This window comes from Hibiscus syriacus, unplaced genomic scaffold (assembly GCF_006381635.1).
Source record: "Hibiscus syriacus cultivar Baekdansim isolate YM2019G1 unplaced genomic scaffold, ASM638163v2 tig00109960_pilon, whole genome shotgun sequence".
Classification (NCBI taxonomy): domain Eukaryota; kingdom Viridiplantae; phylum Streptophyta; class Magnoliopsida; order Malvales; family Malvaceae; genus Hibiscus; species Hibiscus syriacus.
In genome coordinates, this window is record NW_024062541.1 from 8,233 (window position 1) to 20,727 (window position 12,495).

Sequence of the window (12,495 nt, forward strand, 5' to 3'; positions counted from 1 at the left end):
GTAATTTACCCTTTTTCTTATATTTCCTTAATAAAATTTCCATTCCTTTTTCATTGTAGTAAAATAAATTGTCATGACTGCTGAATGAAATTGTGTCAGTACTGCCTTCTATTTATTAATTATTGTTCAGTATGCAGTATGCACAGATACTCTTTTGTCTCTTCTAACATCTTGTATCGGATAATAATTTTGTTTTGTATGAATTTAATAATGTTCCAATAAAAAGCTTTGGGATAAAAAAAATTATTCATCACATGCATCAATGTTCGAAATGGTTAATCACTGAATTGCATGCATAAACTATTTTCGATTCAAAGTGATATTACTCAAACATATCGGCTATTGGGCAGCTTCCATTTGATGCCTCAACTTCCATGCATGAAAATGAAACTGGAATACCTATCAAAGTATCCGGTTCAGATGAACCCTCGTTAAAATCCGCAGCCGCCACTACACTATCGACGAACCATGCGTTCTCCGTTGCGTATTGCGTTAACGCCGTCATCGAGGACGTAGGCTCATCCATCCAGTCTTCTAGTTCTTGCATCTGACCCATGTAAACCAATTCATTGCATGTGTATAAACGATTGTCTGCATTGGGGTATGCAGCAGTTTCGAATGCCGGAACTTGAACCGAAGCATTAGGGGAGTTCGATATCGACGTAGGGAAGTTAAACATGCCGGTAACTATAGCTTGCCATGCTTTGAGCACATCGATGCACTTCGGTCTCGGATTTAGAGGTAAAGGATCAGTCCCCGGGTGGATCTTCGGTTGGATTTGGACTGGGAAGGCTTGCTTGTTCGACGAATTGCGGCCCGCTGCCCTCGCTTCTGCTTCGAGGCGAGCTCTTTCCCACTGACCCATATGGTTTAGATTTGAGTCGCGACATTCGTGGCCAGACGAGCCAAGTGCATCGATTCGGGGCTTGTGGGTCATGGGATCGATCCCCATCTTGATTAGCCTCTTCTTCAGATGAGTATTCCAATGATTCTTGATCTCGTTATCAGTCCTCTTGGGCAAATGAACCGCTATAGCCGACCATCTAAAATTACATATAAAAAAGAAAAACGATTCAAAGCTCCATTTTTTTAAGAAGATCGAACAAATCAACACGACGGATCTTAGTGATCACCTGTTGCCAAGAAAAGCATGGAGCTGGATAATGGTTTGTTCTTCACGTAAACTGAACTTTCCTCTCTTGATATCAGGTCGTAAATAGTTTATCCATCTCAATCTACAACTCTTCCCGCATCTCTTCAAACCTGAAACAAAAACAAGTAAACGTAAAACATAAGCTCATGGAGTTGATCAATCAATCATAAATAAACCACCTGCTTTCTCCGGCAAGGAACTCCAGCTGCCATGGCCATGCTGTTGAATATAAGCGGTCAGCTTTTGGTCTTCTTCGGTGGTCCAGGGACCTCTTTTCAACCCTTCCTTTTCATAGCATAAAGTAGAGCGACCCATTATCAAAACAATCTGAGTGGAAATAAAGTCGGAGATGTGCTTGATTTTATGCCTGGTTTGGTAAGTTTTGGCCATGCATGGGTCGTGAAAGGTAAGTTTATTTAAACTGAAATAATGGATATGGTGAAGGGTTAGATTGTAGCACTTAATACCAGATATAATCGGACAGATCGTGTCAAAAACAGGGTGGACAATACCCAATCTTCCTCGACTTGAAATGGTCCCTCTGCGGCTCTGCCTTCAGTGAAATTATTTTTGAAGCACGAACTAAGCTGCTCTGCCTTTGGTGAAATTATTTTTGAAGCACGAACTAAGCGACCTCAGTTGTAAAAGAGTTGTAAAAGAGTTGTTATTTTTTTATGTTTCAAATTCAAGCACATAAGAATGCAAGATGCGTAAACGTTCATTGTCAAATAATTAATAATCATCTATGAACATATGATGTCTTGTACTTATCTCAAATTAATAAAAAAAAATTAAAACCAATTTTTTAAACTTATTTTTAATAATATGTTATAATTTTAGTCGTTGACAGTACATAAAATTATATTAAAAACTTAGATTTTCTTTTTAAAATGTTTTTAAAGTTTAACAAAACTTATAATCATAATTAACACTAATAGAATTTGTCATTTTAAAATGCTCATCTTAGCATCTTAAAGCCTGAACAAAAAATATATATCTTCACACCAATAATAATTAAATCTCACCTAATTTTTTCCCAAGAATCATTGTGGGTGGAAACTTAATGTATGACATAACTAATTCTTATCATCTTATAGCTCAAGTGGGGGTATAGCTAGGGAGTCAAATTAAAGCCAAAATTTAATATAAAAATGAATCATATCATGTATTTATATTTTGCATAAACTAATATCACATGTATATTTCACGCCACACAGCATGTATTAACTACACTGGTATGGAGCTAGTCACAACACATGCTTGATTCTAGTAAGAAATGGAGCCTATTGCACTAGAAAACCGAAAACTGATCTGGCACTTACCGTCAAGGGCCAAGGCCTCGACACCATGGCACCACCATTCACAGCTGCAAACCGAAACAGGGTTAACCTTATATGGAAAAGATGCATAAAAACTATGTCGGAAGAAGACCGCAGTGGTAGAGATCGATTGCATAATTGGAGCGTTCGATGCTATAAATCAAACATGAATATATTAAATTTTTTTTATAGAAAGCATGAATATATTTAACAATAAGCAAAGTTGTGTCTAGATATTGCATTTTTACAAATAGCAGTGAGTGCTTATTAGGAAACGTAAGCTCAAATGGACTTACTCTGTTGCACCTGGGGATTACATAGCCATGGCCGCTAGGAAAGGGAAACCGGCTTTTTAAGACCTTCCTTCCCATGCTGGTATTCAAGTATATATCAAAGAAGCCGTTAGCTTGTAATTCATATTGGCATCTGAAGCCTGATCAGGTCAATTATTCAGAAGGAAGAAAGCCCCGAAATTTGCGTAACTTCTCATAAGAGACCCAAAACACAAATTGCCAAGGACCAAGCCTTGCTCAGGTAGGAAAGAAACCTTTCCACAATGCTGTTAATCCTTCGATATTCACCGTCTTCATCAAACAATCACACAGAACTCTTGTGCATGCATGAGATTCCCTTCCTTACCGACTGCTTGATTCATCATTCTTGTCTTCACAACATCAGCTGGACAATTCAAGGTTGTAGCGGCGAGACCCGACATGATTGATGCCAATGTATGTGCATATCTGAAGGTATCAAAGACTTCTGATTTCTTCTTCAGAAAATAAACCCATACCTTCCTTGTTGAATCATCGATGCAGGTGACATAATATAGTGAGCTTGCAAGAGATGAAACTGAAGATGGTCTCCATACATCAGTATGAATCAACTCTAATTTTTCTGCCTTGGGTGTCTTGCCAATCTTTGCAAAACTGACTTTCTTTTGTTTGCCAAAGATGCAATCCTCGCATAGTCCGACATCTACATTCTTTAGATCCGACAGCTTCCCTTTTGACAAAAGTGTCTTCATCCCTTTCTCGCTCATATGGTCAAGCCTTTGGTGCCATAGGTTTGATTTTACATCAGCATCTGCCACTGTAATTATATTCTCTAAATTTGAGGTTTGATAATGGAGGAGAGTACAGAAATAGGAGATTCAGAGATTTCTGCGCAAACAATGGGATCAAGATGGAGACAACAGTTCCCATGACACCGTAGCAGAATGGTGTAGCAGAGTGCATGAACAGAGCTCTGAATGAACGTGCCAGAAGCATGAGGATACATGCCGGATTGCCCAAATTTCTATGGGCTGAAGCTATCAACACTGCAGCTTACCTGATCAACCGTGGGCCCTCAGTTCCCTTGGATGGTGGAATACCAGAGGAATTTTAGAGCAAGAAAGAAATATACCTTTCACACTTAAGAGTGTTTGGTTGTATTTCTTATGTACACATAAATTCTGCTAAAAGAAGTAAACTTGACGCCAAGTCCAACAAATGTGTCTTTGTTTGTTATGATGGTGATGAGTTCGGTTACCGGTTTTGGGAGTATGAAAATCGGAAGATCATCAGAAGCAGAGATGACATTTTCAATGAGAATGTGATGTACAAAGACATGTCAACCATAGAATCAAGTAGCTCCAAGAGTGAAGCTGAAACAAAGGAATTTGTTGAGTTTGAGAAGATTTCTGAAAATGATGTTCAGATCAGTACTGAAGCAGTTTAAGAAGAACCAGACACACCAGAATTGAGACGCTCTCCAGAATTCCTAAACCAACCCAACATTATTCGCCTTCTTTGCACTACTTGTTGTTGATTGACAAAGGTGAACCAGAGTGCTATGATGAAGCAATGCAAGTGGAGGATTCAGTCAAGTGGGAATCTTCCATGAAAGATGAGATGGACTCGCTTATGTCAAATCAGACGTGGGAATTAGCTGAATTACCACCAGGCAAGAAAGCGCTCCCTAACAAGTGGATTTACAGGATCAAAGAAGAGCACGATGGGAGCAAACACTACAAAGCAAGATTGGTTGTCAAAGGTTTTCAGCAAAAAGAATGTATTGACTACAATGAAATTTTCTCTCCAGTCGTAAAATTGTCTACAATCAGACTGGTGTTGAAAATTGTAGCTGCAGAGAATCTACATCTTGAGCAGTTAGATGTGAAGACAACTTTCCGTCATGGTGATTTGGAGGAAGAAATCTATATGAGACAGCCATAAGGCTTCATAAAGGCAGACAAGAAAAACCTGGTATGCAGGTTGAAGAAGAGCTTGTATGGTTTAAAACAAGCTCCTAGACAGTGGTACAAGAAGTTCGATAGTTTCATGAGTAGCAGTGGTTTTACCAGATGCCAAGCAGATCATTGTTGCTACATCAAGAGGTTCGAAAACAACTTCATTATTTTATTGTTGTACGTTATTGACATGCTCGTTGCAGGTTCAGACATGCAAGAGATTATAAACTTGAAGAAAAAATTGTCGAAACAGTTTGCAATGAAAGATCTGGGCGCTGCAAAGCAGATTCTTGGGATGAGGATCAAGAGAGGCACAAAGTTGGGGACTTTGATGTTATCACAGGCTGAGTACATCAACAAAGTATTCTCCAGGTTCAACATGCAAGATGCTAAACTAGTAAGTACACCTTTAGGTGTTCATTTTAGACTCTCTAAAGAACAGTCACCAAAGACGGAGGAAGAACGTGCACACATGGTGAAGGTATCGTATGCCTTAATAATTGGAAGTCTGATGTATGCCATGGTTTGTACTAGACTAGATATTGCTCATGCAGTGGGAGCTGTTAGCAGGTACATGAATAATCCAGGAAAGGTACACTAGGAAGCAGTCAAATTGGATCCTCAGATATCTATGGGGTACTACAAACAAAGACTTTGTTTCAAAGGTGGAGATACGATACTGACAGGCTATGTAGATGCTGACTTAACCGGAAATGTCAACATTAAAAGAAGCACTACAGGGTATGTCTATACTCTAGGAGGAACTGCAGTGAGTTGGGTTTCTCAACTACAAAAGATAGTTGCTCTCTCCACAACTGAAGCAGAATATGTTGTTATTACAGAAGCCATCAAGGAGATGATCTGGCTCCAAAGTTTCTTGGAAGAGTTAGGCAAGAAACAAGAAAACAATGCCTTGTATTGCGACAGTCAAAGTGCTATCCATCTAGCAAAGAATTCGTCTTTTCATTCTAGGACGAAGCACATACAATTGCGATATCATTTTATCCGGTCTCTTCTGGAAGATGGGATTTTAAAACTTGAAAAGATTAGTGGAGCTCAAAATCCGGCAGACATGTTGACAAAGACGGTGACCACAGACAAACTAAAGTTGTGTTCAGCTTCAGTTAGCATGCTAGAATAACAAAACTAGAAATACTGCTGCATTGATTGAGGTGTGAGGACAGATTAAAATCAGTTTTCAAGTGGGAGATTGTTGAAAATGAATAACACGTGGGCTGCTAAATGACAACACATGGGCTGCTATTTTTGTTGGAAAATTAGGCAGCCAACTTTGTTTGAAATAAAAATGGGGAAAATGCAATTTTAGTTATTGCACTTTAGGGTATTTCAAAGATTAGTCCCTAAGCTTCAACTATAAATACCCTAGCTCATTTAGCTTCAAAATCATCCCAAAATCATTTCTTTCTCCCAATACTAGAGAGTTTTCTTGTGAGTATTGAGTGTTTTGTAAACACCTGTAAATTTTCTCTCTTAGTAAAAGATCTGTAGCAGTCCGGAGACGTAGGCATAATTGGCTGAACTCCGTTATCAATTCCGGGTATTATTTTTCCGCTTTTATTTTACATTCTCACTAATATGATTATAGGAAAATTACTCGTATATTTCCTAACATGTGCATAACATCTAACATGTGCATAGATGTTATCATCAGCTATCTGATTATTGATGACAAGACGTTTTGCATGATCATAACAAGCTAGTTCCCCCATTTTCACCAAAAATGCCCTATGAATATTCAGCAAAACCAACGACCTCAAATACCTTCCGCGGCCACAATCTTTTTAAAAAGCATCAAATGCTCCTTTGTATCTAGGTTGAAGACCCTGGCTTATAAGACGGCCATCCACTTGCATCCTCACCTTAACAAGATCAGCTGGACTTGCATCCTGAGAGGTAACACTTTCTCCATTCAATTTTCATTGTTCCTGCAGTTCAAATTTCTCCCGAGGTGAATCTTGATGAGTTTGAATAGTTCTCTTTCCAATAAAGTTATAGTTTTGACTTTTGAGGGAAGGGTGGGGTTATGACAGGGACACAGTTACTTCTTGTTATGTAGCTCAAAATCCTTTTAAAACTCTTTCTTTTGCATTTTCTCGTTTTCCAGATACATTTGGAGAGAGTAGCATGCAGAAACCCCATAACACTGCCACTGCCAACACAACCCACACCTTCATTTAATGGAAATGGAGAGTCTTGGTTTTGGACGTGCTTCCAAGAGGAGGAAAACGACTTTTATAACAATTTTTGGTACTCATAATTCCACTTCTTCATAGTCAAACGAAGAATTGTTCCATTAATTAGAGAACTTATCATATACTTGTCTTCTAGTGTAGAGTCAATGGCACATCCACAATGCATACTTTATTAGAATATGTTCCTTCAATACTTCACAAAATTAGATTATTATTTTTTATTTGAACATAGTACTTATATTAATTTATTTTTAATCTATTAATAGCCTCATCCAATTGCTTATACTCATTTGAGGATAACATTATGCGCTAAATTCACAAAAGAAATTAGTATTGTAATTTGTGAGGCGAGGTTGGGATTCCATGGGGATGATGCTCCTACAGTTGAAATCAACTACTTCGAATCTGAGAGGAAGAACAATTTAAAGAGTGAGCTACAACAACTCATTAATGAACATTTATTCAAAAGAAATCATACATTGTAAGTTAATTAACATAGTTGAGAATATCACGCATATTTATCTGCAATTAATTTATTGAATGTCTCCACTTTATTTTTCAAAGCTCTCGTGCGAGTTAATCGAAATAAATATGATTAAATGCTCTCATGCGAGTCATTCTGATTCTTAGAGGCTCTCGGGTGAGTTGCTCGTAATAAATATGATTAGGTGCTCTCATCTGAGTCACTCTAATCCTTCGGGACTCTCATGTGAGACACCCGAAATAAATATGAATTTATTTGATTATTCTTTAATAGCTTATTTTTCTCTTTTATACACATTTATTTATTTGTCTAATCTGCAATAAGTCAATCTCAATCACCAGCGATTAATCATTTAATTTTTATTAAACATTTCAAGCCATGTAGTATTGGTACTAAATATGGAGTATCAATACTGCACATGCTCGAGTACTGATACTAAGGTTGGTACTGATACCAAAATGGCATTAAAAAATTTCAAGATTTCCCAAGATATAATAGAGTATCAATACCTATTCATATGTATCGGTACTGAGAAGAATAATATCAATACCGCTTTGATATTTTATCCCCATATTTTTTAAAATCCTCAAGGGTATTGATATTGTTCTAATAGTATCGGTACTGAAACCCATATTATGGTTTCTCAAGGCTTTGAATGTCACCAAAATCTCAAACAACTATCATATCATAGTCAATATATTAACATCCAACTCAGATTATTGTCAATTTTTAACGAAAAATGACGAGTTTGGAATATATGAAATAGTCGAGCGACCGTTTTATAACTTTTAATAGTTGATGGACTCAAAAAAGCAACATCATATAGTCGGATGACTATTTGTGTAATTTACCTATTTATAAATCATCTATCAAATTGAGTGACCGATGAAAATCAAACTTAATACTAGTTAAGGCCAAGAAAACGAAAGCAACAACTTGAAGCTAATCTAGCAAGGTTATCTACACTGATAAACACACAAGTTGAAGGCTTGAAGCCCAGTAATGTGTTAGCTATGTCTTAACAATTGATGTCCATATCCTTTGAACTAGGCTATTCAACCTACCGGGAGAATTTACCTTTCTTTGGACGAATCTTCCAGCTGCCAGTCCCATTTCATGCACAAATTGTACAGACTCCAATAGTCGATTGAGTAGATTCATTCCGGCAATTACTTCATTCCTTCCCATCTGCAACTGAGGGTCAATAAAGTGAACTTGAGTCTGAATGAAAAGTTCTATACCGATGAAAAGAAAACATAAAATGTACCTTACACAAACATATACTTGCAACTAGCTGCTAGAAGAAAGCTAGATATCCCACAATATGAAATAAATGCTGGAATCTTGTCAAAGAAAACCTCAAGAGTTTGATGGATGAGGTCATTAGAACCGGCGGTTGGGGGAAGAAAATAGATTATGGTGGATTAGGTAATTTGATTTGTAGTCATGTAGTTCTAGTTTCTTGGTTTTGTTCTATGCAGTTGCTCCCATGCTTCCCCTGAGTTCTCCTCATCCAGCTCTTCTTCTTACTTTAGTGGTATGATTTTTATGTTTAGTGATAGAAACGACACAGCCTAAAATTCGGTGATATAAGAAGTTCAGAGTTTGTTGTCGAAAGTTAAATTCAAGGTGACTACGAATGAACATTCGATTCCTATGATTATATAATTTGTGATGTGAATTTGTATTGCTCAATTAGTTAGATTGTGCATTGCTCGAATATGACAAATAAAGGGAGAAGAGATAGGAGGAAGCTCAACATGCTGTTTATTATTTGTTATTATGCTGTAATAGTGTCGAGTATGCTCGACTTGTTGATATGTTTTTTGGTGATCTTAGTAAGAGGAGTATATTTTGGATTGAATCAATTGTGTGCATATTTTGGATTTGACGATATTGGTGAAGTACTGAATTGTGATATAATATGAAACACAATTTGTGGATGCGAAGAATTAACAATAGTAAGACAAACACGATAGATTATGAAGCTGTAATAGTGTTGTTGGGAAACAGAGGCAATTGAGAAAGCCATTCCCAAAGGCCAGTGCTGATTGTAGGAAGAAGATGAAGAGAGCAATAGTAAGTGTTTCATTGGAGTAACAGATGGTGTTGGATTACAGGATCCAACACTTAATCATTCCATACATATAAAGAAGCTAACATATGCTTGGATGGTCATGGCTGCCCCTCAAACCAAATCTGGTTATTTATGGCTGTCCCTGAGTCCAAATCTGGCTACGTCGTTGTTGGTCGTAGTCATCGAGCATAACCTTTGAATATTGCACATCCAGCACCTTTCCGGTACTCACATGCAAAATGGTAGAACCATTTTGAAATCTCCATCGTTCTGGACAACAGTCTTGACAGGACGTTAACATACTGATCGGAATATGATAAAATTTGATCTTAAAATCTTAAACTATTGTCATATTTCGATCAGCATGTTAACGTCCAACTCAGACGATCATCAGTTTTTGAATAGAAAAAAGTTAGTTTGGAGTATATGAATTGTCGGGTGACTATTTTATAGCTTTTGATAGTCAAAGGATTCAACAAAGCAATGTCCTATAATCGAAGGACCATTTTGTAATTTTTACTAGTCAATGACTCAACAAAACAACATTCTATAGCCGAGGGACCGTTTGTGTACTTCACCCAAAATAATATTTATAAATCATTTATCAAACTGAATAATTAATCATAATCTAATTGTGATACTTGTTAAGATACTAATGAATGAATGAGGGTTGCTTGAAGTGCATACATCAACTGTATATGGAAGCATACATCAACTGTATATGGAAGGAAAGGAATAGAAGGGTACTTGGGGGGGCTCGAAGGAGTGCGGACGATTTGATTGGAGAGATTAAAGATGAGGTTCGGCTGCGGTTTTAGGGGAAGCTATTAAGCAATATGGTTGCTCAATAACATAAAATAAGCTATTTCGATCGACACCTCTCTTTGCTAAAGTATCTGCAAATCCATTTGCTTTTAGGAGTATACAAATGGTGTTGGATTACAGGATCCAACATTTGTTTTATTCAACATATATAAAGACGCTGACATATGGTTGTTTATGATTTCCCCTGAAACCAAGTTTGGCTAGGTCGTTGTTGGCTGTGATCATTGACGGTAACCTCTGTATCTTCCACATCCAGCACCTTTTGAGTACCCACATGCAAAATGGTTCCATCATTTTGAAATCTCCATCTTTCTCCGATCCATCCATCGCACGTAGCTAGGTTGACCGATGCTCCACCGGCATTTGCAAACTTGAGACACTCATTTCGATTGGATCGAGGGCTGATGGTTCCGTCCGGGGACACTGCCCATTGTTGTTCAGCATCAGCATCCTTTCCAGCACATTTTTCCAGCCGCACCTGACTTCCTCTACCGACCAAGCACTGTCCTTGGTAACTGAAGATGGTGGTCATCGGTGAAATTGCATATTTGGTGGCGTAAAAAACTTGCTTAGAAGCATTAGTATTATAATCTACAACTAAATTGATCGTTCCTGTGCTGTCTTTACTTGCCGTCAAGACCAGCCCTGATTTAGGATTTCTTATAGCTCCATCGCTACGGATTTCCCATTTGGTGGCATCGGGGGCAGCCGTGTCACAATCGTAGATCATCACGTAGCTTCCGGAGCTGTATCCATATGTTGTTAAGCATTTTCCGTTGGATCGAATTGTGTTATCCTCTGATCTCAATGTCCACAATTGATTGGTTTGATTCTGTCCACATTTCCATAAGATTATTGAGTTTCCATCGTGGTACCTTCCCCCGTATACGTCAACACAAAGACCATTTTGTCCAAGGATGTGCGACGTTGGAGCTAACACTACCTCACAAGTGTCATTGTTCTCTCGGAGGCCGGGTTAGCTCATAGCCATAGGCAAAGTAGAGGAAAACTCGAACTCTTTTACCCAAGTTTCATCGTCCTCTTGGAGGACTGGCAAAGAAGAGGATGATATTGATGCTGGCATCTGCAAAATCTGAAGATTAGCTCTTCTGTTTTGGCATACTATTTGCATTAATGCAACAATGAAACGCACGGATGCCACCGTGTCGAAAATCACTGGTTCTTCTCCAGGAGCAAGTACTAAACGGACATCTCTTGGAAAGACTCCATATATTGCAGACTGGACGTTTTCGGAGATGGAGTCCCAATTGTTTTGAAACGCCCTCATTAAAGCATCTGGATATAACACTGGACAAGATCCATCCGGAAGAGGCTGTGCCACCTCAGCTATTTCCCCCTCGATGAATCTAAATCGCGCAGGTTCCGAAATCATCTGGATGCAAACTAAAATGGCTCTTGCGATTGTACGATCATGTGGACTAGCAGGTTCGTACTCATTCATGTTCCGAATATGATGCTGTAGCTCTTCAATTCCCAGAGGGATTTGACTTCTGCTATCCACTCCTGCAGCTCCTTCTAGTGACCCATAACGTTCGGTAAATGGAAGAGCCCGTCCTTGAGTGTTTGGGAACACAACATTTCGTACAGCTTCGGGTACACCGGGAAACAAGTGTGACCTCGCTCCATTTCCTCGTCGATAACCCAACACATACACACTGGTGACATCCAAAGCTATTGTGACGCTTTGGTCCCCATCTAAGAGTTGCACCAAAACATATCGACGGGGACTAGTTTCCGCCATGTCTCCTCTTGATCGGTTAGGTAATAACGCGATTTCACCGTCAGTGCTTCCATATCGGAACAATTCAGTTCTGAGTTGAGTTATAAAAAGCCTATAGGTTAGCCTAGTGGCAGTCCTAAGATTGAATGTGACCGTCGGAGGTTGGGCCAGGGATATGGAACAACCCCATAGCACTGCCACTGCCAGCACAACCCACACCTTCATTTGAGGACAATTGTTTTAATGGAAATGGAGAGTTTGACAATGCTTGGATTTGGACGTGCTTCCAGGAGGAGGAGAACGCCTTTAATAACAATTTTTGTTTCTTCATAATTCAACTTCATAGTCAAATGAAGGATGGTCCCATCATTAATTAAATATCTAATCGATACTTGTCTTCTTGTGCAGAGGTAATGTCACATTGACAATGCATGCTTCACTATAATATACTTT

The 12,495-nt window shown here is 38.5% G+C and overlaps 2 protein-coding genes and 1 pseudogene across 2 annotated transcripts; all 3 read right to left on the reverse strand.

The window, feature by feature from the left end:
* Positions 1-322: 322 nt before the first annotated feature.
* Positions 323-1,468, reverse strand: LOC120211158 (transcription factor MYB106-like). The gene is made up of 3 exons (XM_039209769.1): positions 1,333-1,468; positions 1,134-1,263; positions 323-1,043 (listed from the first exon to the last, which is right to left on the reverse strand). Exons 1-3 carry the CDS (start codon positions 1,466-1,468, stop codon positions 323-325), a joined length of 987 nt encoding a protein of 328 aa, XP_039065700.1.
* Positions 1,469-2,922: 1,454 nt separating this feature from the next.
* LOC120211161 lies at positions 2,923-6,600 on the reverse strand (annotated as a pseudogene).
* A 3,873-nt stretch (positions 6,601-10,473) lies between these two features.
* On the reverse strand, positions 10,474-12,267 carry LOC120211171 (abrin-a-like). Its single transcript, XM_039209779.1, has 2 exons — positions 11,326-12,267; positions 10,474-11,133 (listed from the first exon to the last, which is right to left on the reverse strand). The coding sequence occupies exons 1-2, from the start codon at positions 12,265-12,267 to the stop codon at positions 10,474-10,476; spliced, it is 1,602 nt and encodes a 533-aa protein (XP_039065710.1).
* Positions 12,268-12,495: the final 228 nt, after the last annotated feature.

Coding starts and splice junctions, on each gene's coding strand:
- LOC120211158 (XM_039209769.1), bottom strand. CDS start 1,468: ATGGGTCGCTCTACTTTATGCTATGAAAAGGAAGGGTTGAAAAGAGGT. Junction 1,264..1,332: donor TTCCTTGCCGGAGAAAGCAG/GTGGTTTATTTA, acceptor TTTTTGTTTCAG/GTTTGAAGAGATGCGGGAAG. Junction 1,044..1,133: donor CATGCTTTTCTTGGCAACAG/GTGATCACTAAG, acceptor ATGTAATTTTAG/ATGGTCGGCTATAGCGGTTC.
- LOC120211171 (XM_039209779.1), bottom strand. CDS start 12,267: ATGAAGGTGTGGGTTGTGCTGGCAGTGGCAGTGCTATGGGGTTGTTCC. Junction 11,134..11,325: donor AAGAGGACGATGAAACTTGG/GTAAAAGAGTTC, acceptor AAATGTGGACAG/AATCAAACCAATCAATTGTG.